This window comes from Phalacrocorax aristotelis, chromosome 7 (genome assembly GCF_949628215.1).
Source record: "Phalacrocorax aristotelis chromosome 7, bGulAri2.1, whole genome shotgun sequence".
NCBI classification, from domain to species: domain Eukaryota; kingdom Metazoa; phylum Chordata; class Aves; order Suliformes; family Phalacrocoracidae; genus Phalacrocorax; species Phalacrocorax aristotelis.
Genome location: NC_134282.1, coordinates 37003779 through 37030568, shown reverse-complemented (window position 1 = coordinate 37030568; position 26790 = coordinate 37003779). Strand labels below are relative to the sequence as shown.

Sequence of the window (26790 nt, the reverse complement as noted above, 5' to 3'; positions counted from 1 at the left end):
TGAGTTTGACATGTTAGCTTTCTTTTTGGCAAGGCCACTGGGGTTATTTCTCTTCATATTAATAAGCCTGTCTTTAAAAATTAATTTCTGGCTATTCCACTTCCACCAGTGTCTCACTAACAGTTAAACAGATAATTTCCCCATGCTTCTCAGATTTCTTAGGAAAAAAAAATCACTAGCAACTTGGAGAGGTGATTCACTGACCAAAAGTACTTACCAGTCCTAGAAGTAACAGCCATTCTGTACTGCAGTATTCGTTAGGGGCTTTAAATAGGGATAAGCAGCTGAGCAGAAGCCAGACAAACAATTTGCCTACTAATGGATACACAATCCCTCAGGAGTAATTTTTTTTACCCCCACTGTCAAACTTTCTTAAAGCAAAAGCAGGAAAGCATAACCACAACACCCTCAGCTGAAGAAAGTATTTTCATATACATAGTGCCAACATGCAACATACAAGTTGCATTCCTGCATAAAATCTACTGAGTCACATATTGATGAATTAATTCAGAGATGAACACATTCATTCTCTTAATTGAAGCTCCATGTACTTTCAGCCTGTTCCAATGACACTACTATTCCCATTTCCATAGAAAAATTGTTCTTTTTTTAATAACTCAATACTGCTTAAAATTTGAAGTAGCTCGTGTACCACCATTAATTTTGGTTAACTAGATCTTCATATGGACAGTTTGCAAAAGTTTTGATATCAAGATATGACCATTATAGCCACATTAACTGCAACATAAAAAGATTTTCCAGCAATTCCAACAGCTTCAGAAAGGGAACAGAGATGTTGTCTCTAACATCCGACTTAATAATCAACTATTCAATCTCAGAATCACACATTCACCTCAGTTTAAAATAGATAGCAGCCTCTCTGAACTTACACAAGCTTGAGGGACTGAAGTAATTTCAAAAGAAAAAAGATTGACAATAGGAAAAAAAGAGCAACCATATTCAGAGTCATGAAGATATGAACATCATATTCAAACATACTATGAATTCCCTCAATTGCTATCTGTTTATATAGGTCAACTGACATCAAAGGCACTTGTACCAGCTGGGGAATCTAAGCAGTATGACCAGCAGAAGACACATTAATGCTTTTGGCAGACCAGCCAACCATCCCCTAATACCAAGGCCTGGTGATCCTGCCCATGGAAATACGATATAGTCTTCATAACTTTAAGAAAAAGCTCTGCAAACCCAGTGAGTTGAAGAAGGCAGCAGAGTGTGCAAATAGGAAAGACTTCTGTTTTCTGCCAAACAGGGAAAGGAAATTAATTCAATGGGAGAACAGCAGCCAAGTGCCTGCATCACTTTTTAAAATGAGACATAAGCTTGTAAGTCACATAGGTTATTTCTAAAGATTTACCCAAAGCTAGAGGGTTTGTACAGCACCTGTCACAAAGGGTTCTGGTGCATGACTACTGCTCTCGAGCACTACATTCAAGTAACTACTGTCACCATTAGGCTAGATAAAAGGCTGGGACAAGGACTGCACTTAACACAAGCCCCATGTCTCTCTGTGCCTGCCTCACAGTTTACTGAAGAAACATGCTGCAACTAGCCTGCAAGTAAGGCAGCGCCAAGAAAGATTTTCCAATTTGTTTTCACATTGCTTAGTCCCCACACCCCCTTAAAATATCTGCATAAAAGGTCATATTTCAAATAACTGGCAAGTACTTCAGCTGCAATTACCTATTTGTGATCTCCAGCTTCCTGCATGCTGACCACAGAAATCAGAGAGAGCACTTTTTGTTGACTGGAGCTCCCCAGAATCCTGTGGATGGAAAAACAAATGTAATTGTGCTAACTGCTCTTCTTCCCTTCTGACAGCTCACTGTGACTGGTTCATCCTATACCCTATGGACATGCTAAGGTCCATTTATTCCATCCTCTCAGACTCAGTGACATTACCATTACTAACTGTTCCATTATTTTGTTACTGCTTAATATTGTTAGATACTAATTTTATCTTTTTTTTCCCTTTCTCTCTCAATTCAATATACCATTGTTTTCCACCTCACCAACACCTTTGATTTTTCTTGTCATTATCTTCTTCTTATGTTATACTACTGGAGGCTTGATGTGCTTGAGTATTCAATTTGAATTCTTCTCTGATACAAACTTTATCTTTGCAATCATGTTAGTGCATATGGGGTCAACTCTGGCTCGTGATAGATTTTTCTCTCATTTCTGTCCCTGATTGTTTGGCTCCTTAATCTACGCAGATCTTGCTCACACTCCTTCAGGACGCTGTCTACGAAGAATCAGAGATGCATTAACACTGGAGTTATGAAGGCTACAAATCTGTCAGTATGTATTGCCTACTTACACTTCTTTCTTGGGGGGGGGGGGGAAAGGATCAGGTCAAAGGATTTTCTGGTTTAGGTGTGGCTGAGCCTTTATGTACAGTGTTGCTTCCCTGAAAGTGCTATGTTGCAAGAGGGTAATATAAATTCCATTCTGATTAACATAAGGATCAGGCAGACCTCTGGGTGTTATTTTTGCACCATGGTTATTTGGTCTAATTTGGAACTGCCAAGATACAAATACACATAGATTTGTTATTAGCACTTAGAGTAATCACAGGTTACAGAGAAAGTTAACTATAACTTAAAAGTTATGCTAGTTGGGTTCTCAGGATAAAAACTTGGCAAGTTATTATGTCTGTAGCTATAGGAAAGGAAGGAGGACTCATGAAAGCACACCTAGACTGCATTAGTAAAACTCTGAACAGTGAAAGTGTTTAACTTGTTTTGGGTTTGTTTTGTTTTCTTTTTTTTTTTTTTTTTGGGGGGGGGGAAATATGCAATGTTTTTTTGTTAACATCCATAATGATTTACTTTAAATCTTAAATCTGTAGTTCCATTGTATGATTTTGAAAAATAGACTGAATACCAGAATACCAATGCCATATTTTATCTAACACGATATCAGAGAACCAGACATCTTGTTATGTGCTCTACCTAACAACCTAAGCCCTTGGATCAGTTCTATTCTGTGCAATCTCATTCCTACGCTACATGCACATTCCTGCACAAATGTTATTCTCCACTCAGAATTTCATTTACTTGAGATAATCCCTTTTAAAGAACTAGACTTACCTCTGGAATGATTTTATGTGCTAGCCAGATCTCTAATATTTTGTTACACATGTATTTTACAAATGAAGCATTACAGTAAGAAAGGTAGGTGGCATTTGCTAGTTCAGTCTGGGTGCAGAGAGGGAGTATGCTTATGAATAGGACATCCAGGTTAGAAACTGGACACCTGGACTGTATGCCTTGCAGTGCTATGGTTTGCTGTGTGATCTTAGACTGTTGCCTTCTGATCAGGTCCTGTCTTTTGACTGTTAACTCTTCAGGACAAAGACCAAGTATTGCATCTGCTAAAGAAAATGCTAAACCACCTAAATGACTTCATCAACATACAGGAATAAATTAGATTCACCAAATTGCTTCCAGTTTATATTAATCTGTTTCATACAAAGTCCACATTACATGAAAGCTGACGTAACCTTGTTTAACGGATATATTTTCACTATCATTTTAACTGACAAAGATGTGGCAGCCATTATGTTCTACAGTTACTTCCCACGCAGGATCTCGAAGCGCTTCACACCTTACATCAGAACCTGACAGCAAATACTTTTCATGGCTAGTAAAACATCTACCTTTTTTTCCCTCCAACTGGCTGCATCTTGTATGTGACTTCCAAAAGTCTCCTCATATATCTTAACATTGTCTTATCACTGGATTTGTCTTCAGCTACTTCTCAGCTCTGTATCTGCAAATTAATTTGTCTGCTGTTCAGTTCCTCTGACACTTTCATGCATGTCCAACCTTTGTTTGACTGCTAATTTATTTTCAAAGATTTTCCTCATCACTGGTGTAAATAACACCATGATCCTCATCCTTTTATCTTGCAATCTCAGTGAATCTTTCACTCTCAGCATATGGGCACAAACAGCTTGCCTCCACAAAGAACCAGGTGCCTGGGTGACTTGGGGTCTGAATCAAGACAAGGGAGTAGCAAAGCAGCTAAGACTATAGTTACAGGACTTGGTCAGAAAGAAACTCCTTTAACCATGCACAAAATCTAATAATGATGAAAGCTGTGTGAGGGCACTTGTACAGCCGAATTAAAGTCACTACCAGTTGCCAAAATCCATAAAGTCTGAGTCACCATTGTGGAATCCCATGGCACTGGCTGTCCCCTGTTAACAGAATACAACATGGAATCATCTATGCTCACAAGGAAGCAAGATCCTTTGTTACTCTTACCTAGCTGACACAGATAACAATATGGGCCAGCAACTTCAAAGGTGCAGTATGCTTGTTTTCCTCATGACTCAGTCCAGGCTATTACATCTTCTTTCCTTCTCTTTGGCATGCTAACTAGAGTAAGTCAAAGAGTATTCAAGTGACACAAAGATTCAGTGAGGAATATGCATGGTGAACAAATGGCAACCCAGCAGTTCAGATACTTTTCTGTTCTTTGGTACACATCCATCTCCTCTGGCATACATTCATCATGAGTATTAATAGTGTCTGGAGTTATAATTCAATTGCTAAACTAAAACGTGAATCACTAGCATTTTGGTTTTTCAGTGGGCCTCACAGGAGTAATCATCTAGTGTGTGACTAGGAGACGTTGCCTAGATACATACATAAACAGAAGTGAAACACTTGCCAAATTCCTTGTACTGGTATTGGTGGTGTAACCAAAGTGATGAAATTAATCAAACAGAGATGTTGTTATATTATGGGAACGTGGAGTGTACGAATCAGTGTACCTGTTGATCTGTATTTTAGTCCCTAGGTAATCATTAATGTGCACAAAACAATAGACAATGTGCTTCTGTCAGAAAAGGATGACAAAATGTGGTTTCGTGTGGTGGACTGAGAAAACTGGCCAGGACTGCCAAGATTAAGAGCCAAGAAGGTAAAAGGTAATTCCAGCAGGGGGAGATCGCGACCACCAACTCACGGACCACCGACCCAAGTAATACCACCTACTCAGAAGAGAAAAATGGGAAAGGACAACTGAGCCTGTGCAGTTGTTTACATACAGAACGAGCAAGTTTGTACCAATCAGTAGAAAGGACAACAATGAATATGTATGAATATGTAAATTTTTGATCTATAAATTGTATGGGAAAGGTGTGTAAGGTATGCATGTTAGGAGGAGCAATCCCCCATACATCCGGCACCGTGAATAAAGAATGCCTGCTCTTTAATACTAAATTGGTGTTTAAGAGTTGTTTCCGATTTTACCCGTTTTTCAGTAACAGTGGCATGAATAAACTCAGCGTCTTTAGACTGAATGAAACCATCGCAGCACATACAAACAGTCACTATGTGTATAACCGTGATTCAGTGAACTTCCTCAGTCCCTCAGGGACTTCCTGATGCCCTGCTTGATAGCCAGCTGCCTTTTTTTATCCTAAGATCATGCAATCTGAGATAAAACAAGGGCTGTAAATAAAACAGAGAGGTAACTCTCTGTTCTCAGGTTATCATTAATACCTTCAAGCAGTTTAATCTACTGAGGGTTGGAGAGTTGCAATTCCATCTGAATCTAGATATCACACTGTCTTTGGTCCTATATACATTAACAGGTTAAAAAGACATGTCTCAAAACTACTATGATGAGTTCAGCCTTCCCAGCAATATCAGCACAATGCTGCTAGCATAAACAGACTACCAGTCTATATTACAGCATTGAGAGAGTTTTTGAACCCATTTAGATGACACAGCACTTAAAACGATCACAGCTGCCAGCTCTACAATAATGTTCCCCAGACTGCCACCACACTGGAAAACACTGTAGGAAATATCACTAGTGCACATAGGAGCCCTGACATCATCCAGAACAGACCAGCATGAATAATCACTACAGAGTTTGGTCTGTCTGGCCAAAGGACAGAAACAGCTATAAAAGATGGAAGCTGCCAAAAGTCCTCAGGAATCTTTCCTAGGAATAGTGTTAAAACGTTTTATGTAGGACTGAGTCAGCTCTGCTTTGTTGTTTCCCATCATTACATGCTTTTTCCACTTTAGTGACTCAGAACACAAACAGTCCCATGGTTTGGATTAATCTCCTCGCCTCTGCCAAAGTACAAGGGAGGCTGTCATACCTTAAACACGTCCCTAAGAATCCTGGGGAATAATTCTGAAAGTTTTCAAGGAATCTAATGAAGCACCATCTAAGCTTACACTAAAAATCCTTAAACAACTGGTTCCTATAGCAAATCTGCAGGCTGGTAACTGCATACTGCAAAAAGTATCTCCTTTTTCTTTAAAATCATGCCACCTCTGAAATGGCCCATGAAAAAGAACTTAAAAATCACTTGCAGAATAAAGTTCACTGACAGAAATCAGCATATTATTACTACAGCAATCTGGAACACAGCTGTAAAATATAAGTTAAAATCAATGATTCTGTGAGGAAACAGGAAATAACAGGAAAATTTTTTGTAGTTTTTTTATTATTTGCTTGTTTTAAAGCATGTTATAGTACAAAATAACATAAAACAGTATTTTGAGTAAGTTCTTCCATGATCTGACCTTCATTACCTAATTATGCTCAGCTGAGGTACTAGCTGGGGAACAAATGATGCCCTGCAACACAAAGGAATGTCACAATATTTTGATTAAATATGACTGTCTACACTGATGTCCTTTTGCCCTTTCAAGTGGCATCTTAGAGCTTTAGATAAAATTTAAGGCAAAGTAACTTGACTTCAAAAAAGGATGTTGATTGAGTGAAAGGGAATAGCTGTTATGAAAAGATTTGTTTCTGCCAGGCAGGTTAAGACTTGCTTTTTCAGGTCAGAAGCACAGGTTTGAATTCTAAAACCAGAGCTCTCCCCCTTCAATGAATCAGAAAAATATATTAAAAGCTTATTGTTTTAGCATGGAGTACATATAATACTTAACTTTTTCATTAACGTTTGCTTTCAAAGAAGCCTACAGCAAACACTTCTAGTTCAGCTAGACAACTTTCACTGCTGTGTCCTGCATGCTAGTAGCTGGTGCCCACACAGGGAACAGATCTTTAACCTTTAAGGAGATGAAAGGAAAGGCTGTAGTGACAGTACAGATACAGATAATCTTCAAACAGGTCATCAACACTAATTTATTTATTTTCCTAATGCTACTATAATCCAGGAAGTCATGAATACAATACCAAGCAGCCATCACAGTGCGTTTATAATAGCTGAGTTCAAAACAGCAGAGGAAGGGAGTGGAAGTCTAGCTGACTGATCAACAAGAACAGACATGGAAGGACAGACAGCTGTTGTCCTTTCTGTGGAGCTAGAGGCTGTACCAAAGAAAGCCGTCAGGAGGGTTTTTCCAGTATAGAAGGCTAGAACCCAAAGTTTAAGCCAGTCTGACATGTGCACACACACACACACAGAGAAAGTAGCATGAAACCTCAGCCATTTAACTTGACTTTTAAAAGCCAAAGAAATGTATACAATATTTTACCTTCTCAGTTTGTCTATTTGGGCTGGTAGAAAACTGATAAATGAAAGATAATGCATTCGTTTGATAAATATGATGTCGGTGAAATATCTTCCCTAGGGAAAGCAGGAAACAAACTTACTTACCCATGCACCTGCATACAAATTTACTGCTTGTTCTTAAAAAAGGCTGTAATGACAGGTCTATTGACCCATGAGTTTCTTTTTCTCCAGAGATAAAGACAGTGTCAGTACAATATTTTCTCCGGGTTTCTTAACTGAAACATGCATAGTTAATATATGTTATTAAACATAATAGCATATGTTAACCTAAACATCACAAGTTTTATCCACCTGGATTAAACAAATCAGTCTAATCAATCTTACTGCTCATTTTGCTTAGGTTACCCACAAAGAAGCCAAGAATTTCAACTCTGATGTTAGCACTTGTTAATTTGGAAATTATTTAAAAATTTATTCAAAGTAGCATGTGCGGTAATTGTACCTCCTTTTAATTTTATTACTCTTGCTATTAACAAAGAATATCCAGAGAGTTGTATGAGACTAATGTGCTGCTCCTGTCCATCAAGGAAACAGAACTGCACAACTACAGCACTGGATATGCTACCTACATGGTTCTGAAATGGTTTTGACTACTGAGGTAGTTTTTAACATGGCTACATTACCTGCTCAGCAGAGGGGATAAGAAGCTATGGGGTTCTGACAGCTACCTCCTTTCCTCTTCTTTAAGCTCAAATTCAACCAGACTACTAAAATATTTGTTGGAGTGCTCCGTCTGCCAGGCAGTATAGCCCACACTAGACAGACTGACAAGTGACTTGTTTCAGTAGGAATTATTTTGCATTCTTCCCCGTTGTTTGGTTTTGTGTGTGGTTTTTTTTTTGTTGGGTTTGGTGGGTTTTTTCCCCCTAATTTTGAATTGCTTGCACAAAGATTTGATAGGTAGAACTTTTGAATGTATAGAAACATCAATTGCAGCAGGCCTGGCACAGGATGGCACTCATGCTATTCACTCAACTATGGGATAGACAAATCTCATCAAATTAAAGTAAGAACCATGAAGAGGCTTGAATTATTTTCAAGCTTGCATCATTACTCCAAATCTGGTTTTCAGTGATGAAATTAAGTTTTAAACAAATATTCTCATTTTATTCATTGATGTGCTTAAAGAGTTTCTGAAAAATACACTAGAAATATTGAACTCAGAATTTGGCTACATCAGTTATTTACAAGTTCATTTACAGAAAATCTTAATGCTGCTCTTTCTACACTGAAGTATACCAGAAGGGAGAACTAGCATGAGAAGAGCTAAGGAATCTCAGTGAAGCCATCTATGCTGCATCATTCCTTTAAAACCATAGCATGAATGCACTAAGCAGCGGTTGTGGTAGCACCAAACCTTAGGGGAGGCAAGATTAACAGTCACGGGCAAGACTTTATGGTAGATGTATTTGGGAAAACAGTCACGCTCTCGGGTATACAGATGCATCCTCAAGTCAGAAAATGAACCTAGAAACAGAAAGGTAAACTCTAACTGAGAATAACTGCTCCCAACAACTGCTTCTGTGCCCAGATATATAAAGTTTGCCACTTTTTACTTCAGATTCAGGTCTCAAAAAAGCACTAGACTTGTCAAAACTCTATTTTTGTTTTCTCACAGCTGATCACCTAAAGGCACCTGTGTATAAACTGTGGAAGTGTACTATGAGATCACAATAGATCTTTATAAGGAAATGCCCAAACTTTCTGAGTATATTCATGCAGAGGATGGGTAGTAACACCACTGTGACCTCCCGAGGACTGCCTTTAGTGTATGTTGAATAGATAGGGAACAATCTGACTTCATTTGGCATCACTTTATCATCTTTGAATTGTTTTGTTGAGGAATTCATTGGCTCCTTTTCTACCTAAACATACAAATCTAACTATTCTCACAGTGCTCACGCAGGTCATTCCTAGTGAACAACTGACTGAATTTACACATCATCATCAGTATCTCTAGCTCTGAGAGTCTTATGTTTGTTGTTTTTCTGAAGGCATCTCTTTCTAAAAAGCCCACAGTGATGCAATAATTCAGGATTGCCTGAAAAAGGCAGTGATGGGGAATGGAAGTGGAGTCTATAGCTCTCACGACAAGGCAAAATTTTGAAAATGTAATCTGAGTCACATGTCCTTGAGTATCAAAAGGCTTGAAACACCCTTGAAACACTCAAAGTGCTCTCAAAAGTATATCAAGGTTTATTAAAACTCACAATTATTTTTAAACTCTAGATTTTTAAGCGTCAAGAACATTACCTTTGTGCAAAGAGTTCTGACAATATCTGGCATGGTAGAGTTTGCTCTTTTTCTTTCCTCACTAATTGTATTCATTTGACAGCAACTAAGAAATGAGAGACACTGATGGGGTATGTGCTTATTCCTGAGGCAGAGACAGGTAATGTCACATTCCTAGCCATTCACACTGCATTACAACAGAGGAATCTCATGCACATGTGGAAAACTGTTTATCTGAGTACCTCTGAGTAAGTTTTAGTGAAACTGAGATGTATTCATGTATCTTTTGGAAAACTTGGCTCTAGATATATCTGTGTAACTGTAACGCGGACTACCACCATCAAGCTGAAGGAAGCTGGCTTGGCTGATTGGATTATATAGCTTTAGTCAACAACATCAGTACAGTTTTTGTTTTGGCTCTTCTGAACAAGGACATTGCCCATTGGAAAATAAACTAACAGTTTTCCTCTGTTAGTGCATTCAAAAATAGGAAATGTACACTTGTAAAAACATGCTGTGAATAAACAAAATGATGTGGCTACTACATTTCATTTAAAGAACCAGGGATATATTGCTGGGTTCTGTAAAAGTGTGTGCCCCCCTCCCCAGTTACTATTATTCACTTTTTTCCTTTCTAATTTTCAGTTAAAAGTGACAGTGTTTTCACTATATATGGAAATATTTTAATCACAAACAATAACAAGAAAGATTAAGTTTCCTCTGAATTACCCTTACTGTTACACTTCATACAAAACTACCATCTTGTGGAAGAATGGGCTTTTCATGGCTTTCCTCCCTCCCCCCTCACTGGGTAAGCATCTCACTCCACAGAAGAGATAAGTTTAATAATTGTAACACTAAATTATTCTACAAACAGTTTAGAAATTGGCAGTGTATTGCTGCAGTTACATAAGAACAACAAAAAATATCTTTGCAAGGTATAGGAAAATGGTGTCTTGGCAATCTTACAGATAGATGGGGACTGGCTTGCCTCAAGACATAGCCATAAGTAAAAACAGCCTTGAGATTATCTACAGAGACCTTCATAAGGCACAGAATGGCTAGGATCAGCTTTTTGTCAATGACAATCTTCCACCTGCAAGCTAGATAGGGCATAATTCAAATGCTCTGTGCTTAAATAGACTGTCACCTGGCCACCAAAATTGTTTTCTGGCATTAAGAAGGAAATTTAGTTTGGGATATATAATACAGCAGCGTATCTTTGAAAACATTTTCATGTAATAACTTTGGCATAGAGTAATAGAATTTGAACTTGCAAACAAAATCTAAGAATCTCTGCAGAAAAATACAATTTAACAGCAACTAAAAAAAAAGCAAATATACTTTTAGCACAGAGAAATATAACATAGCAATCAATGATAATGCTTCTGGGAAGGACTACGCCTGCACTTGTATAAAAGGCTGTATTTTGTTAAGAAAGAAGGACCTTAGTTATGTAACTTCTCAGAGAGACATCTGAGAAGGTCAGGCATCCACTCAGACTTAGATGGGGGAGAGACCTAAAATGCTCTGATTCCTTCTACTAGAACTAGAGGCAGTGTCAATGGAGGTCAGCACTAAACATTCTGAAAGACCATGTCTGAACGGATTTTTATATTCTTTTGGAGACAGGCTGCTATTTAAAATACAAGGCAAGCAAATCAGAAGCAAAATTAGTACCTCTTCAAACGGTTCAATGTCTGCTACTGAACTTCACTGCACCTGATGGACAGAGTCATCAGCTGCTGGCAGCTCCGACCTGCCAGCACAGGAATGGATGTCTGGTCAATTGGTCCAAGTTCTTTGTGCTTCCAGTTGCTAGGCTACGTTGGAAGTCAGAAAAAACATAGTAAATCTATTCCTAACATGTTTTACATAGTGTCTATTGTATCCCTAAAAGGTTTTATAGTCAGAGAAGGTGAAGAGGTTTAGCCAGTCACATACAGGAATGAAAGCAGTTTGTAAGGGATTCATTGCTGCCTAGGGCAAATAAAGTTTGAAAACACTTATTACTGCAGCAATAAAGTTAGATTTCACAACCAATATCCCATTGCAGTTATGCATGCTAAGATAAAGAACTTTATCAAAGTTCCATGGTTTTGGATGTATGTCCACCAGTAATCTCAAATGCCAAGTAAGAATTCCCCCTCTAGTCCTCCAAAACTAACCTCAAACTGCCTGAACGTGACACAAAGCTATCAATTTGAGCTCATATCAAACACCTGTGAATGGAGAGAACCAGACTTAATATCAGTGATCTTATATAGCATGGGAAACCTCATGGTCTCAGAAGGTGTCTTCCATTTCTAGTGAGTGGTTAGTGGCTCAAAGCTGAATGAGCAGTTGGTCGCATGCAAAGCTTCTCAGGGGTTGATACTGGGTCCAGTACTACTCAGTATTCTTGTAAGTCATCTGGATAACAAGATGGAATCAATCTTCACCAATCTGCAGATGACACCAAATAAGGAGAAGTCAGAATGGACAGATGAGCCACGATCCAGGGACTTAGACAGGCTACACGATTGGGCCAACAAGAGTTGCATGAGACTTAGCAAAGATAAAGTCCTGCACCCAGAATGAAATAAACCCAAGCAGCAGCACAGGCTGCTCCATCAGTGCTACACTACAAACATCTGGACTGAAAAGCTAAGGGAGAACTGAATACAGAGATCCCTGTGAAATCAGTTTGACCAATTCTCCAGCACTTAGAGCTTCCTGTTCTGAAAGACAGGAGAGCACATACTTCTGCCCTTTTATGACCAGGTAAACCTACATAAAGAAAATAAGAAAAAATCTAACCAGGGAAAATACAACCAGAAGATTCTTAGACTAGGTAAGTTGCATCCTACCATGCACTTCAGATACATATTTAAAATATATTATTATAATAGAGATTGACAAAAAGTAGTAATTACATTTAAAAACAACCCATATAAATTGCACCATAAATGTGCACAACCCATCCCAAACACAGAGCTGAAGAGTGACATTATAGGACAGGATTGTGAGATCCATGGAAATTTTTTTCCCTGAACTCAGAGTGTTGGGGCCATAAAAAAGACCAGTATTAGTTAGCTGTAGAGCAACAGTTATCCGGAGACTAAGATCCAGGCCTGCTCACTCTCTTCAGCTGTAGTTTCCTGCTTCCCACAGCTTTACAACCTGTGTTACATCTAGGAGTTTATATTTTGGTGGCATCACAACAGTCAGCCTCCCCTGTATTCCTTCTTTCTCCCGCACAAGTAACTGTCACTTCAGGAGCAGCCTTTATAAAAGCAGCAACCCAGCAACTAATATCCAGCAGATTTTCTGGCTTTACTGAAATATTTTTTACCAATTATTTTGTTTAGCCATTTTCTTTTTTTCAGATTTCAGATATTGCTGCCTGAAATAAACATGCCATCCCCTTTTCCCTCCTCCTCATATCAAACCCTTTTAAATAGAATTTTATTTTAGAAGCACATATAAATGGAGTATACTTTTGTACAACATTTGCCTTGAACTGATGAGGGACCATCAGCATTTAACAACGTCCTGCTCTCAGAACCATTTCACTAAGTAGACTTTTGCTGAATTGTTATTAGAGAAAATAACATAATTTGATTTCCCAACGCAGGCATCACATTGGATTACAAAGTTGCTATTTAGGCAAAGTAACAAACTCACATTAGATTTTAGTCCATGACACTTGATAATCCTACATTTTTATTTCACCGATCATGGCATGTTGAAAAGCAAGGGAATCTTCTGGGAAATGGGGATATCTGGCTGCAAGAAAATCAAGGACATCTTGTCTTAATGCTGTTTTCAGGCTCCTGTCTAAAAGGACACGTTTTGGGCCTCATGTGGTGTTAAGATGAGCATCTCTTCCCACAGAATCTCATGAGAAATAAGATGTTACCAGGATGTGGCAGGCTACAAAGACAAATTACATTAAGAATTTTACCCCTACGACTGCTGTTCAGACATAGGAAAAGGCTGTGATATTAGATAGGAGGAGGAGGTAGTAATTGCCAGCAGAAACAAATTACTGTTTACCTCTCATGTCCATGCAGATCTGGAATGCCTCCACAAACATCTGTACGACAGAAAAACGCCCTACTTTTACAACCAAGAGCAATCCAAGTGACATTGTGCTGTGCCAATATTTAAATCGCACCCCTTGGGGAATATCCCCAAGAATCATTTTCACAACCTCAAAGTAATGGAGAACAGCAATTTCCTTTCTTGCATCAGAAAGCTTGTTGTATTATAACTTGCATTTAAAAATTGTAATTTGTGTATGAATTTTATGAATCTACATGCTGCATGGCCATGACAAAACGAACAGACCACAGTTCTCAGTAGCACGCATTCCACAGAAATGAGAGTCAAACAAATACCACCGCCCACCCATGATATGTGAACAAAACCAGAATCTTTCAGTTAACTCATCTCAGGGAAAATTACTGCAGTCCCACTTAGTCCAGAAAGATAACAAACAAAACAGTGAATTAAAAAGCCATCTCGTGTTGTGTATGAACTACAGACTCCCTACCTATTCTAAGCAGACAAGAAACTACAATTAGCGCACTATGACTAGCAGCATACTAGCGTAGTATAGTAGTACACTATTAAGAGAAAGATGCCAGTTTTTTAGGCATGGAGATACATGGACAATAGACCATAATCTTTTAACATGAAACAGCATCAAGAAACTAAATTCGATACAAGCCTGGCAAGAATTTTTAAATATACAAACTGAAAACTGCTTCAAATCCTCACATAGAGTTAGTTATCTGGCAAAAATGACTCACAGCTAAAGTATTCCTATTATGAGAGGTTACAAAGTCCATTTAGGATTTCATATCAGAACTACTTGTAATTTGCAAACAGCTCTACCCCAGTTCAGCTTGTCATTAGTGTATCACTGTGGCTAAAAGCAGCGGCGGCCCCAAAAAGAATAAACTGAATAATACTGTAAATATATCTAACAGTGGGGAGAAAAAAATAATCAGAAAATGCTCTGTAATTCACAAAGAATGGTTTTTAATAATAATTCATTGTTTAAAACTCCTTTTAAAAAATATTTGTCTTCAGGATTTTATAACAGGTATACCTCAGTAAACAACATAAATATTTTCTACTTTCATGACATTGAAATATGTCAAGCTCCAGTGAGCAGAAGAATGCTCGATCAGATGTGTGTACTTGGTAACTTCCTTAGTCCAAGTAAAGATGTTCTTCCAAGTCTTTTAAGGCCTTTGTTTTTCATGTTAGCAATTTAAGCATGCATACAAACAGCTCTCCAGAGCGTCATCCAAACAAAAATTGGCTCAGACATTTTGAAATAGTTGTGTTGTCCAAGAGACAAGAATTTATTGGACTAAATCCTGAAACTTTCAAGAATTCATGAGCTATTCTAAAAACAGTACTCTTAATAATGGAAGACATAAGCAGAAATCCAAAAAACATGAAACAAAAGCAATGACAGATAATATATTTTTCAAGCCTCAATTTCAATGACTGTTTCTGTTTAAATTCTGTTTGATGAAACACTGAAAGTATGTCCCATAAAATAGCTGTAATGCAGAGAAATCTTCCCTCAGTCATGTTCACTACAAACACATCACAGAATAAAATGCGTTTATATAGTAACATTCAAAACAATTAACTAGGACACTTCATGTCATCACATAGCTTGGCCTTTTCATAGACGGTAAGTCTAAATTTCAAGCAAATTGCTGATGTACAGCATAGTCTAGTTAGGTTTCTGGAACAATGACTAAGGCCTCGATCCAATCACTTGTTCCTCTAGGCAAACCTTAATACCTCAGGTAAGGCCTACTGCATATGAGTGTGCAATCTGATATGAGATTTAGACTGCAGCCATTCAATAATACAGTAAATAACTGCAATATTCATTTTTGAAGACACTCCAGAATCCAATGGAAACAAATGGAAACAAAACAAATAAAAATTTGTTTTGGGGAAACATAAATATATTTTAACTCTTTAGCTATACTCCTAAGTTTCCTAGTGCAAATTTATGGCACATACTATTCAAATAAACACAGCTTTTGTTCCCCAAACCTCATTTGTTACACCATCCTAAAAAGAAAATGTATTTTCATAAGTAATTTAGAAACTGGCAGTCACTATGTGTAAAAAAGATTAAGTAATTAAATATCAGTTGTTCCCCTTATGCACATTACACAAAGTAAAACATAATTATAAAATATGTTAGAATAAAAATCTGTAGTGATTCTGGAAGAATTAAGAAAGCTGAGAAGTTATTTTTCTTGTTGTTATGAGATACTGCTGACAACCACTGCTTCTTTCTTCAAGCTGTATTTTTTCTAAAAAAATCCTGAGACTGACAGAGGATACTCTTGCCCCCTAACCTCAGCTGTAGACATTAGCCTTTTTTTTCTTCTGACTGAATTTGAGATTTTCACTTGAAATGTGTCCACTAAGGTAAGAAAGGGTTAAAGGTTTATAGAACTTTTCAGCTGTGGAGCCATTTCCCCTGCCAGCTTGTTCTGGCTCCTTTGAAGCTGTAAGAAAGCCTCAGATTTTTTGTTTTGTCTTGTCCTTCTCCAGGCCATACTTATCACAGCATGATTTAGCTACTCCTACTTCAGCTGCATTTTGTTATACTTCATTTTCCACTTTTTCTTCATCATTCTTTGTTTGCAGTAATAATTCTTCAGCTTCTTTGTAGCCACACCTTCATTTCTAAGAGACTTAGCTTGATTGCCTGTTGTTTCCAAAGCTACTGGCCTTCCCTCATAGGGTGTGTCCGACTGTCCTTTCACCCCAGTCATCTAGAGAAGGGAGAGAATAAAAAAACAAACAAAAAACCACCCCACCAAACTAGAATTAATAATCTTAAATCTGTATTAAGCACAAACATATACAACTACCTTCAGAGAACTGCCTTCTACTTCTTGTCATTCCAGCCAGACTCAGAGGCCACATCTGGGCTGGGCAACAGGGACAGCTGGTCTTCCTGTCACCAGTGGGATCTGACCACTCCTGCCTCTTTCTTGCCCATGTGCCTGGATTTCCTTCTGGCAGAACCCAAAGCGCAAGAGAGAATTAAGAACAGATGCACAACTCTATTTTGCCCTCATATGAAATCTGGATGTGGCTAAAATGTATAACTTGACCTAAAAAGCATCCCACAGCCCACTAAGCTAGGTATGTGGCTCTTACGCAAATGAGTAAATCTATGCTGAAGAAAAATAACATGTGAAAATTCTCTTACTTCTTAAGTAAGGTTGTTCATTTTCAGTACAAAGGAGTAAGCCAACCACACACAATTTTATATTTACATCTGAGACACATAAATTGTGTTTTCCTAAATTAAGGTACTCCCATGTGCCTACACAAAGTACGTATGCCTCTATACAAAATAACAGATCACTCATTTCAGAAACAGTATTGCATATATATGTGGTTATGAATGTTTCACTGTATAGGGAACAGAATAGTGATGAGAATTTAAGTTTCTGTATGTCAGGGAAGCCACCCAAACTGCAATGAAAGTTTCCTCAGAGGTGAAGGAATTCAGAGCAACCAGAGGCAGGTGATCAACGGCATTTTGTGCGACTGAGCTAACACAGACGACCAAAAGCAAACCTTATTTTTGCTGCAGAGAATCACTGTTATCCCTACACAAGCTTCATTTAAAATCACAAACATCCAAGAACAGATCCAAGATGCTCCACCCTAGTCGCTGAGATGAGGAATCAGTAAATTAAGACATGAAAGATTTCAGAGTGGCATGCGGGGACTGAAGAAAGTACTTAAACTTTCAATATGGAGTAATGCCATTTGGTTTTCTGTTTTGCCATACAATTATCCCACACCTAGTAACATAAAAGCTCTGACAATTTTTTGTGTGTGGCTGATTTGCTTACAACCTCTCATCTGCATGAGATTTCAGGTATCAAATATTACAGTTGAGTGCTCATTACTGTCCTCACAGAGGAAACACTAATCTGGATCCCTCTCCTCTACCCGGCTACTTATTTCACTAAGCTAGTTAGAATTTAGTATCTTAGCCATCAAAGACATGTTGGGCTATTTCAGCAGAAACAGACAAGCTCAAGATTTTGAGAGCTGGGGGAAAGACAGAGGGGCAAATAGAGATGAAGGTGGGATTGAAAAAAACAGGAAGCCAGGTTAAAAGGTCCTTCCTGAAACTGTTTGAAGAAAAATCACATCAACAAAAAACACCACCATAAAAGCAAAATTAGAAAATCCTTATAAATGCAAATATTCTATGTTTCAGCTCTACTGCAAGCCTATAAATTAAGAAGCTTTTAATTACGCCAAATGCTACGGTTTTTTCCCCGTTCAAAAGTATTATTAGTTCAACATTAAAGATGCAAAACTTCACTTTGAAAGAATTTGGCTATCTAATGGGGTGTGGGGGTAAGCGTATTTAAAAAAAACCCCAATGTGTCACAAAGAACTGCTGTAAGAGCTCTAAGAGATACAACCTGACAGTAGAATTCACCTTACCTGATTTTACCTGTCTACAGTTGTGCTAATCATTACTCCTTGAGTCATCAGAAAGAAAATGACAACTCTACAGCATGAGTCCTACAATCTACGGAAGAGGCCCATCCTGGTGTGGAGATGCATTTTACAAAATACTCCATTTCTCTCTGTTAACAGCATAATGGGCTTAAACGTTGTGGTGGTCCGTCCCGTCCCCCCCTGGTATTTTAATGTTTAAAGCTACGTGAGATGAAGCTCACCTGAAATATTTTTCAAGAAAAAGGTATTCCTGTTCTTGGTAGTGGATCCAGAACTCTAAATGGTCTCTCTGACCCCCAAAGGTGACAGATAAATAGACAAGCTGTATACTTTTGGAATAGATTATTCCAAAACTGCTAAACTATTTTTCCATCAAGTGTGATACTACCTTCTGTTTCCACATGGCTTCCCCAGGGGCAGGTGGAAAGGTGCATGGAACTCTTCCATGATTCATGTGATAGGCCAAAGGGAGGCTGGGATCTAGTGGCACCCATGGGACTGAAAGAGTGGCAGGTACAGTAGGCAGATCACAATGAGCTTTGTGTAAGTTATATGATGCCCTCATTGTCTTGTCAAGAGAACTCTTGTAGATTCCAACTGATGAATCACCTGCGGCATGAGTTAATAAGTAATCTCCCTCCTGCAAACTAAAAAGTTAAAAATGAAATATATTATTTAAATGTCTCTGTTTTGTTTCATCTGATCAGGATAGCTACTAAGTTCTTAATGCATCTTAAAAAACATCTTTAGAGACTTACTTATCAATCCCTGTTTTATAAAAGACTATAGACAAAAAAGTGTGAATTAAATTGTATTGATAAATACAGACTAAATCGTGTGTTTATAATGTATTCACAATGTACTAATTTATCATCAATCTACAGATTGTCATCATATTCAACAAAACATTTAAGGGTACACTGAAAACCATCCATATTTGGCAAACTGTAATTATTTAACCAGTGCCTTAAAAAGTATAATGCATATATGGACACAGAAAACAGATGTGCTTTAAATACATGCAGGATTAAACAGGTTTTCGGGAAGGCAAATGTCAACCAACTGCCCATATCAAGAATCTTAGTCACAAATCATGAAGCTACAGAAATGATCAAGTGTAGTAAAACTCTTCTGTAATTCAAATTAAGAGGCTTCACACACAGTACAAGAAACCTGTTTCACACACAAAAAAATTAAAAGACAGTTGCAGACATAAAGCCTTGAAGTAGCTAAATAAATAAAGACAGGAAGGAGCAAGAGAAAGGTTGCAATGTTGTAGAGAGACACATATGCTGTTGTATATGTTGACTAAGCTAAGCAGAAGGGAATATAAACAGCATTAGTCTTTTTTGTTCTTTCTACAGACTAAGCAAAAACAGAAGTCCAAATTTTAAATGTCAGCCCACACACATAATATTACAACCTGTGAACTGTTTAATCAGCTCAGAAGTGTCCAGTCTCCTCTCTTAAGTGGTTCATAAAAATCAAGTTCTTATTATTTTGCGTCATTTATACAAAACCTGTAATCCTAAGCACATTTTTACACAGTACTGCATTATGCTACGCTAGACCTAAAATAATCTGTAAAATATTTCATGTATCTGCATAAATAAAAATTAAAGAGTAGACAAGCACTCTACGGAAAAAACAGGATGACCTGGGTAATATTGCAAATAAATACAATGAACAAGAACAGAGCACTTACTCAGACACTTTCTTCAAAATGTGATGAAGTATATTTAATGAATTCGCAGGCCTGTGAAAAACAGAAAAAATTGCAAGAGTAGTAACTTGCAAGGCTTGTTAGGGTTTCAAATACATTGCTAAAAAACCTCCTAAAAATACTCACTTAATCAATCCAAGTTTTTCTCTTAAAGTTTCTGGAGAAATCTTTTCTAGCATAATAAGCTTTGATGTAAAAGCATCAATACGTCCTGAAAAATATTAATTCAATTAATACACTAAAAATAAAAGAGAACAAATGCAAAAGCATAGTTTGCAGACCTAATGCACTTCAAGAGGAATAAAAATTTCGCCTTTTTACAGTGTAGAACAGCAAAAAGTATTTATCAATGTTGCACAATAACAGAAAGTAAAACGTATAGATGCACAGACATCTGCATTTGGGCTGTCCTTCTATATCAGGAAGATGCCCATGATTCCAGCAAATCTTACATCTTAGGTGATGCCTGGGATATACAACCTCATTTTGGCACGGCCTTAATCTCATCTGTTAGTTTGTATCTTCTCAAGTTTTTTTGATCCTTACCACTATGCTTCCTCACTGGACATATCATGAAAGTTTATCTTTTACAACAAATTTACTTTTGAGTTTAATATACCTGTTTTTCTATTCTGACACTTATACAAACAATTGTGTTATTGAACAATTTGATTTTGTGGGGATTCTGTACCTTCATTTCTTGATCCCCCCACGCCCCCTGCCTGAAAAATTACAATTTACAATTCAGGTCTCGTTCATGGCAAATCATTAAATGCTATTGGTCTTTGACAGCTAGGAGCATCAACTCAAAGCTCTCCTCATCACATTTTTGAAATAAAGGCTGACAAGAACAGTCTAGCCCATGTTTTCACTTGATAAGCAATAAAGATCGTTAGCATAGCTTGTACACTGATGTCGTGACTGTGCCTTCCCTACAGGTTCTCTCGCATGTTGAGGTTGTCCCAGAAATCTGTTCTATTCCAGCTTGCACAAGGAGGATGAGCAGAAGGCAGCATAATAAAATACAACCAACTCAGTGGAATTTACTGCCTTACTACAGATCTGTTCTCAGAGAAGTGTAAATGCTTCAGTTGTACAGTTAATACTGCTAAACCAAAGCATTTAACAATCCAAGTTCAACATTACTAACAATTTGTTACATGATGCATAAGAAGACCAAGTAAGAACTCTCATTTTTAACAAATTTTTTAAAAAATGCACCAGGGCAACTCATTTCTTTTAGACACTGTACATTTGTTAGTTTTCTTGATACCAGTATTTTGTGCAAGACTAAGCAGCTACATTTAATATTCTGCATTGCTGATTAGAGGGAAAAAACACTGAAGTCATTATATATTAAAAAATTTTTTTAAACCCCAAAGAAAAAACAAAAAAAACCAAAGAAAAAACCAAACAAATAACCACAAAAACACCTTTGTGCTCTCCATTCATTATCAGCCTCTCCTCAAATCAGAAACTTCTCCATTTCTAAACTCATTGACAACATAGCTGAGGAAAAACAAACAAACAAAATCTATGAACTACTCATACTTAATTTATATTACTGTGTCTTATATTTAAGAAGTGACTGATTGAAAACACTTGACATTCAGTAAGCTGCCCATACAGTAAGTACTTATTTCCAACCCATTTTTCAAATAATCTATACTTAAAGGTTGATAAAGGTCACTGTTCAAGTGACAATCAACTATTCTTTTTGCAGTAAGTTTTGTTTAGGCACTTAATGCAAATAAGTGAATAATGGTTGGGGTAAAATGCTGCCATTAATCAGCAAAGCTTATCACAACTTTATTTACTGCTTAGATCAAATACAAGTCTCTTATTTGGGAAACATTTCACAGAGGTTACTCCCTTTGCAGATGCCGGATTTCCTATTTGAGTAGCAAGGGGACTTAAATCAACATTGGAACAAGGTGCTCTACTAGCAAGAAGAGGGCAGCACTCTTAACTTTGTTTGATGACAGTATCTCTGCTTTTGTGCAGGCAATCACTACCACCTTTGAGAACATACAAAACAAAACAAAAAAATCCAACTTAATATAACATCTTGCAATTTCTGCAGGAGGCCATAGTCACACTTCTTTTTCCTTCTCGTCTCCTGAGCTGGCAGCTCTGCTGAGTCACTGCGCTGAGCTACGAGATTCCTCCCACAGAACAATGCTGGACAATTATGGGGCACGGACCAAGGTCCAAAGAACTCTCTCTATCCATACTTACTTGGCAATACAAAGGATGTTTGGAGACAGTGAGTTAAGTTTTTTCAAGATCCAAGAACTCCTAAGCAATTTAACACTGAGATCTGCTACATGCTCAAAACTTCAATTTTAGAGGCTTCAGTTAGGATCTATACAGCCAGAACCATCTGAACAAGAATGCAAGTCATAGATACTGTGCTGGTAATGGTAAGATCAGTTTTCAAACAGTAGGTCCATACTTTCACACTCATACTGTGTGGCTATTTCAAAAAGAGCAATAAGTCTATGGCTCTACTATGGTTGATTCAAAAATTCCTTTATTATAGGACATATTTCACTTAAAATAATTTGAATTATAGTGCAATCCAAGAAGTCAAGTCTGTCTTTCTGCTTACACCAAACACATGATAGCAGTAGTCTTCTAAGTTTCAGGTATCAGATTAATGAAAAAGCATGAGACTTTCCCCCCATTTTAAGTTGTCCATAATACAGTGATATTATCACCCTTAAAGAATTGTCCCTGAAGTTTCAGGACAAAGCTTTCTGTTGCAAAGAGCTGTCTAACTAAATCAGGAAACTTGCAACACTCTATTTTTCACAGCTCCCCAGAAACACAAACTGCAAGGCAGAATTTCATAGCTACCTTCCAATATTTCTCAATTAGAGTAGAAAGAATTCTTGAGTAGAATATGATAATAGCTTCTTATTTAAAGCTGTGGTAGGTGCTCTTTCATTAAATGGATCATTTACTTCCATATATTTTTTTATGTGGAGGTAAATCCACTTTTTATTTACCTCTACTGGAAATTACATGGCAGTACCGAAAACCTGCAGTCCCCAATTTGCTTACCTGAGTAAATCACATATTCTGTCAGTATCAAAAGCTGGTGACATGCTGCGAGGCCAACTCTGTATTTGTAGCAGACATTTATTTTTATTTTTTTTTAATAGCATAATAGCAGTGGGAGGGGGCCTACCCCATATGCTGGGAGTACTAATTTACTGTGCAGGACAGTGAGAACCCACAGTAGTCCCGTGCTTCCTCAGAGTGCGCAAAAGGAGAACCCCTGTGGACCCCAGGGTTTAGTGCTGGAAGAAACGTATCTGAGAGCTGACAAACACACACCACTGGAACAACCAGTATTTCTCAATCCCAAAGACTCTTTCTCCCAAGCACACCAACAGAGAGAGCGAGTTGGAGGCCCGCCAGCCTAGGGCTCCATGCCTGTTTTGCGGCTAGCAGGCATCTACAAAGAAGACACTGAGGAACCTCCGTATCAGAAGGGGATGGCTATTTATGCCAGAACAACTCCTGCAGCATGCAGCCTGCCTTCTCCTACACTCCTGAGAGCCTCTATAAAAAGGGGTGTTAGCTGGATGAGCTGGTTGCAAACATCTGCACAAGCCATGCTGTAACTGATGGGAGATTAGATAGATATGCATTTAGACATGCATTCCTTCAGTTTGTGTACTTTGTAAGCAGATTAGCCCCCTCCCTAAAGTTTCACAATTTCCTAACACTGCTTGAGACTCTGTAAAGGTTAATAAAAATGTTGATAAAACTTCCTACAGGGGGCTAAATTTCAGTGCAATTCAGCATACTGTTCTGTTAGAAAAAAAAAAAAAAGAGAGAGATAAGAAATGCTTCAAGTAATGTACGTTAAAATATAATTAGAAATGGAAAACAGTACATAATTAGCTCTTTGTGAAGATTTTTTTTAGAGAAGGGAAAAACCACAGCAAATATTGCTTTTAAAATTTACAGTTAGAAACATAATTTCCATTAAATATGAATGACGAAGATACCTGCAATCAACAAAACTATAACTTCAAATATATTAGATTTCACATAAACCTTTTAATTCTATGATAGGATGCAAAGTTTGTATGTAAAAGTTAGGAAAGAGAGAACTCAGCATTCCTAAAATAGTATTCTGATGTGAGCCACCAACAGCAAAAGTGTAACTCGCACAAGTGGAAAGGTTAGGCAACCATAGGCCATAACAACTGTAAAAACCAGAATTTTTTCTACAACACGAAAGCGAGGTAGTCCCCACTGCAGAACATTCATTCACTGTACAAACAGGATGGCTCTCGCTCCTTAGCAAGCGCCAAACATTCTAAAATGCTTTTTGACTAACCACTTTGTTGCAGATTCTCCCTTTTAAAACCTTATTAATTACAAGATAATTGGTATCAGAGAGCTCTCCATATACTAAAAGGGTTGTTAAAATAATCTGGCCACATTCTTTATATGCATAATTTTCATTTCTCTACACAACATATGTATCCTAATAGACATAAACTTTCCTGACGTTTAAATATCGTTGTACAAACATGAATACAGCATTTTCTACAGGACATTTGTTACTGAAACTTTCCTTATAATGCTGCATTCCTAGTATGTTTGGTTTATATTGGATGAATGATCTTTACAAGATATCCTCCTGCTAACACTTCCATGCTTTTTATCCCTCCTTTATTGTCCTTTTATTTTCTGTGCTCTGAATTACAACTGCTGTCTCTTCTAGGCGATATTTTTACTTTCCCACTTCATCCTCACTGAATATATGTTACTTCTCATTCAAAGATTCTATTGCATTTTCTCCTGTTTCCATCTGCTGTGTGATACAGGACAAGGAGTATTAAGACCATCTCTCTGACAGGGATGTTTCAAGTCATATAACATATTAGGAAATTAAATTTCATGCGTATGTTAACTATTGACAATGGAAAGCCTGGAAATTGTGTTTAAGTAAGGCCATCCAGTGTTCAGAACTCCTGAGGAGTATCATAGCTATGGAAAGAAGTTTTCCATAAACTTACACTATGTATTTCTTCTTCCTGTTAGGAATTTTATTTCTGCAAAGCCAGAAAATTATTTCCAGTACCTTAGATATAAGACATATGTACATTGTTTTCAAAGCATGTAATTTCTCTTCTTTCTGAAGGACAGAACTGTCCTGCTTGTTTTTCCTCATTCTTGTCTATCTTATCTGTCTACATGTTATCAGTGTAGAAATATGAACATTATTGCTTGTTTTAGAAGAAAAATAAGTAACATTTGACCCTTTCCCATCTGCAAGCTCGAAAGCCAAGGGATCAGTACCCTCTGAACCACATACCCAATCCTCCGTTCACCTTCTATTTTGGTATGTAATAATGAACTTATTTAAAAAGATTTCACATAAGATACATTTATAGATCACATTTCATAAATAAATATTTTTACCACTCCTGCAATAAAATAATTAATGTTGTAAATGATTCATTAAAAAAAAACAAAACACAAACAACCCCCAAACCCCAAAGATACTTTAAGTCATGAAGATTACTAACTTCAGAGCACTAAATTCACGTTTACAGATACATTTCTCTTTGAAAGGCAAATAAATGCAGTTCTTGAAAACAAAGATTACGATGCTATTATGATGCTAATAAGACAAAGCACTTATTCATAATAAGAGCGCAAACCAAAATTAGGACGGTAAAATAAATAGGACATATGAAATAACCCTTAAGTATTTTTTTTCTGTTAATTCTATGAATATTCAGACACACATGTTTCTTAAGCAAAATCAACACATGAACTTACCAATATAAAATAAGCATTCAGAATGCAGCATACTCTCTGTCCACAACAGACATACTTCACTTTCTGTAAGAGCTTCGACACCATAATAGGCTTGGTATTCTAGTTTTGGCAACAGGAATATTGGAGTAAGCTATAAAAGTGACGATAAAAGAAAAATCAGCACTCACTGTCCAAAAAATGTCTACAGTTGAACTACATTCTGTAGTTGATGATCATCATAGTCTTCCACTACAGCTAAAGCAACAGAGGTATTTCACAGATTTTGTGTGACGGCTCACATTCTATGAAACACACAGTACAAACTTTGGACTACAGAGACTCTATATAGAGGAAAGTGAAATGGACCCAAGAAAACAAAAAAAAGCAGCCTAGGCAAGGTTTTACAAATAATAAAATTTTGCCACTAAGTAATTTTTCCATGCAACTAAATTAATTTGAAGTTCACACTTCTGTGCTCTACTGCCCTCTGCAGGAATTTAAGAAAAATTACATTATTATAGTTCTGATTTGCTTATTATTAGCGGAATCCTGCCATTTATTTCCCTTGTCAGAGTCTCGCTTGAAATTAGAACCTAATGCTTGGACTCTCATTTGAAATCAGAGGCTAATCTTTGCATGTTAACACTAACAGAGAAAATATAAGCCTCTTCTGAAAAATAAACAGTTCTCAGTTTCTGATTAACCAACTACGCAGCTATTCACAGACATTTATAAGCAGTGGATCAATAGTAGACACGGTATTTGTTCAAAATAAGATTCTGAGCATGGAATCTTGGCAAGTAATCAGAGTTACAAAGATCTATCTCCATTTCAACGAGGCATAAACACCTCACAAAATGCCTGCCCACCCACCATAATTCTGGTATTCTGGGGAGGGAGATACCACACCAAATTTGTTGAATGATTCAGAGGACTCTTGACAAAATAATAAATTATTGAGGATTCCAGAATAAGC

General features: G+C 37.3%; 2 protein-coding genes across 14 annotated transcripts in view; both read right to left on the bottom strand.

Annotated features, from left to right (window-relative positions):
- Window positions 1-5192, bottom strand: part of ANXA2 (annexin A2) — a 37579-nt gene extending 32387 nt beyond the window's left edge. Inside the window, exons 1-2 of the mRNA XM_075100120.1 lie at window positions 4293-5192; window positions 1705-1786 (exon numbers count right to left, since the gene is read on the bottom strand). The gene's annotated coding sequence lies outside the window, so the exon portion shown is untranslated. The remainder of the gene's footprint in view (window positions 1-1704; window positions 1787-4292) is intronic.
- Window positions 5193-12199: 7007 nt separating this feature from the next.
- The window catches only part of ICE2 (interactor of little elongation complex ELL subunit 2), a 30927-nt gene continuing 16336 nt past the window's right edge, over window positions 12200-26790 (bottom strand). For 9 of the 13 annotated variants that reach the window (XM_075100107.1, XM_075100113.1, XM_075100105.1 and 6 more), the window contains 5 exons: window positions 25836-25965; window positions 20151-20235; window positions 20007-20057; window positions 18690-18948; window positions 14779-16578 (listed from right to left, as the gene is read on the bottom strand). In XM_075100107.1, the coding sequence (XP_074956208.1) occupies window positions 16387-16578; window positions 18690-18948; window positions 20007-20057; window positions 20151-20235; window positions 25836-25965 (717 nt within the window). In that variant the 3' untranslated portion in view covers window positions 14779-16386. Of the gene's footprint in view, window positions 12218-13462; window positions 13541-14778; window positions 16579-16677; window positions 16825-18689; window positions 18949-20006; window positions 20058-20150; window positions 20236-25835; window positions 25966-26790 lie in introns of those variants that run through there. The other 4 variants (XM_075100110.1, XM_075100109.1, XM_075100108.1 and 1 more) reach the window with 4 other exon arrangements.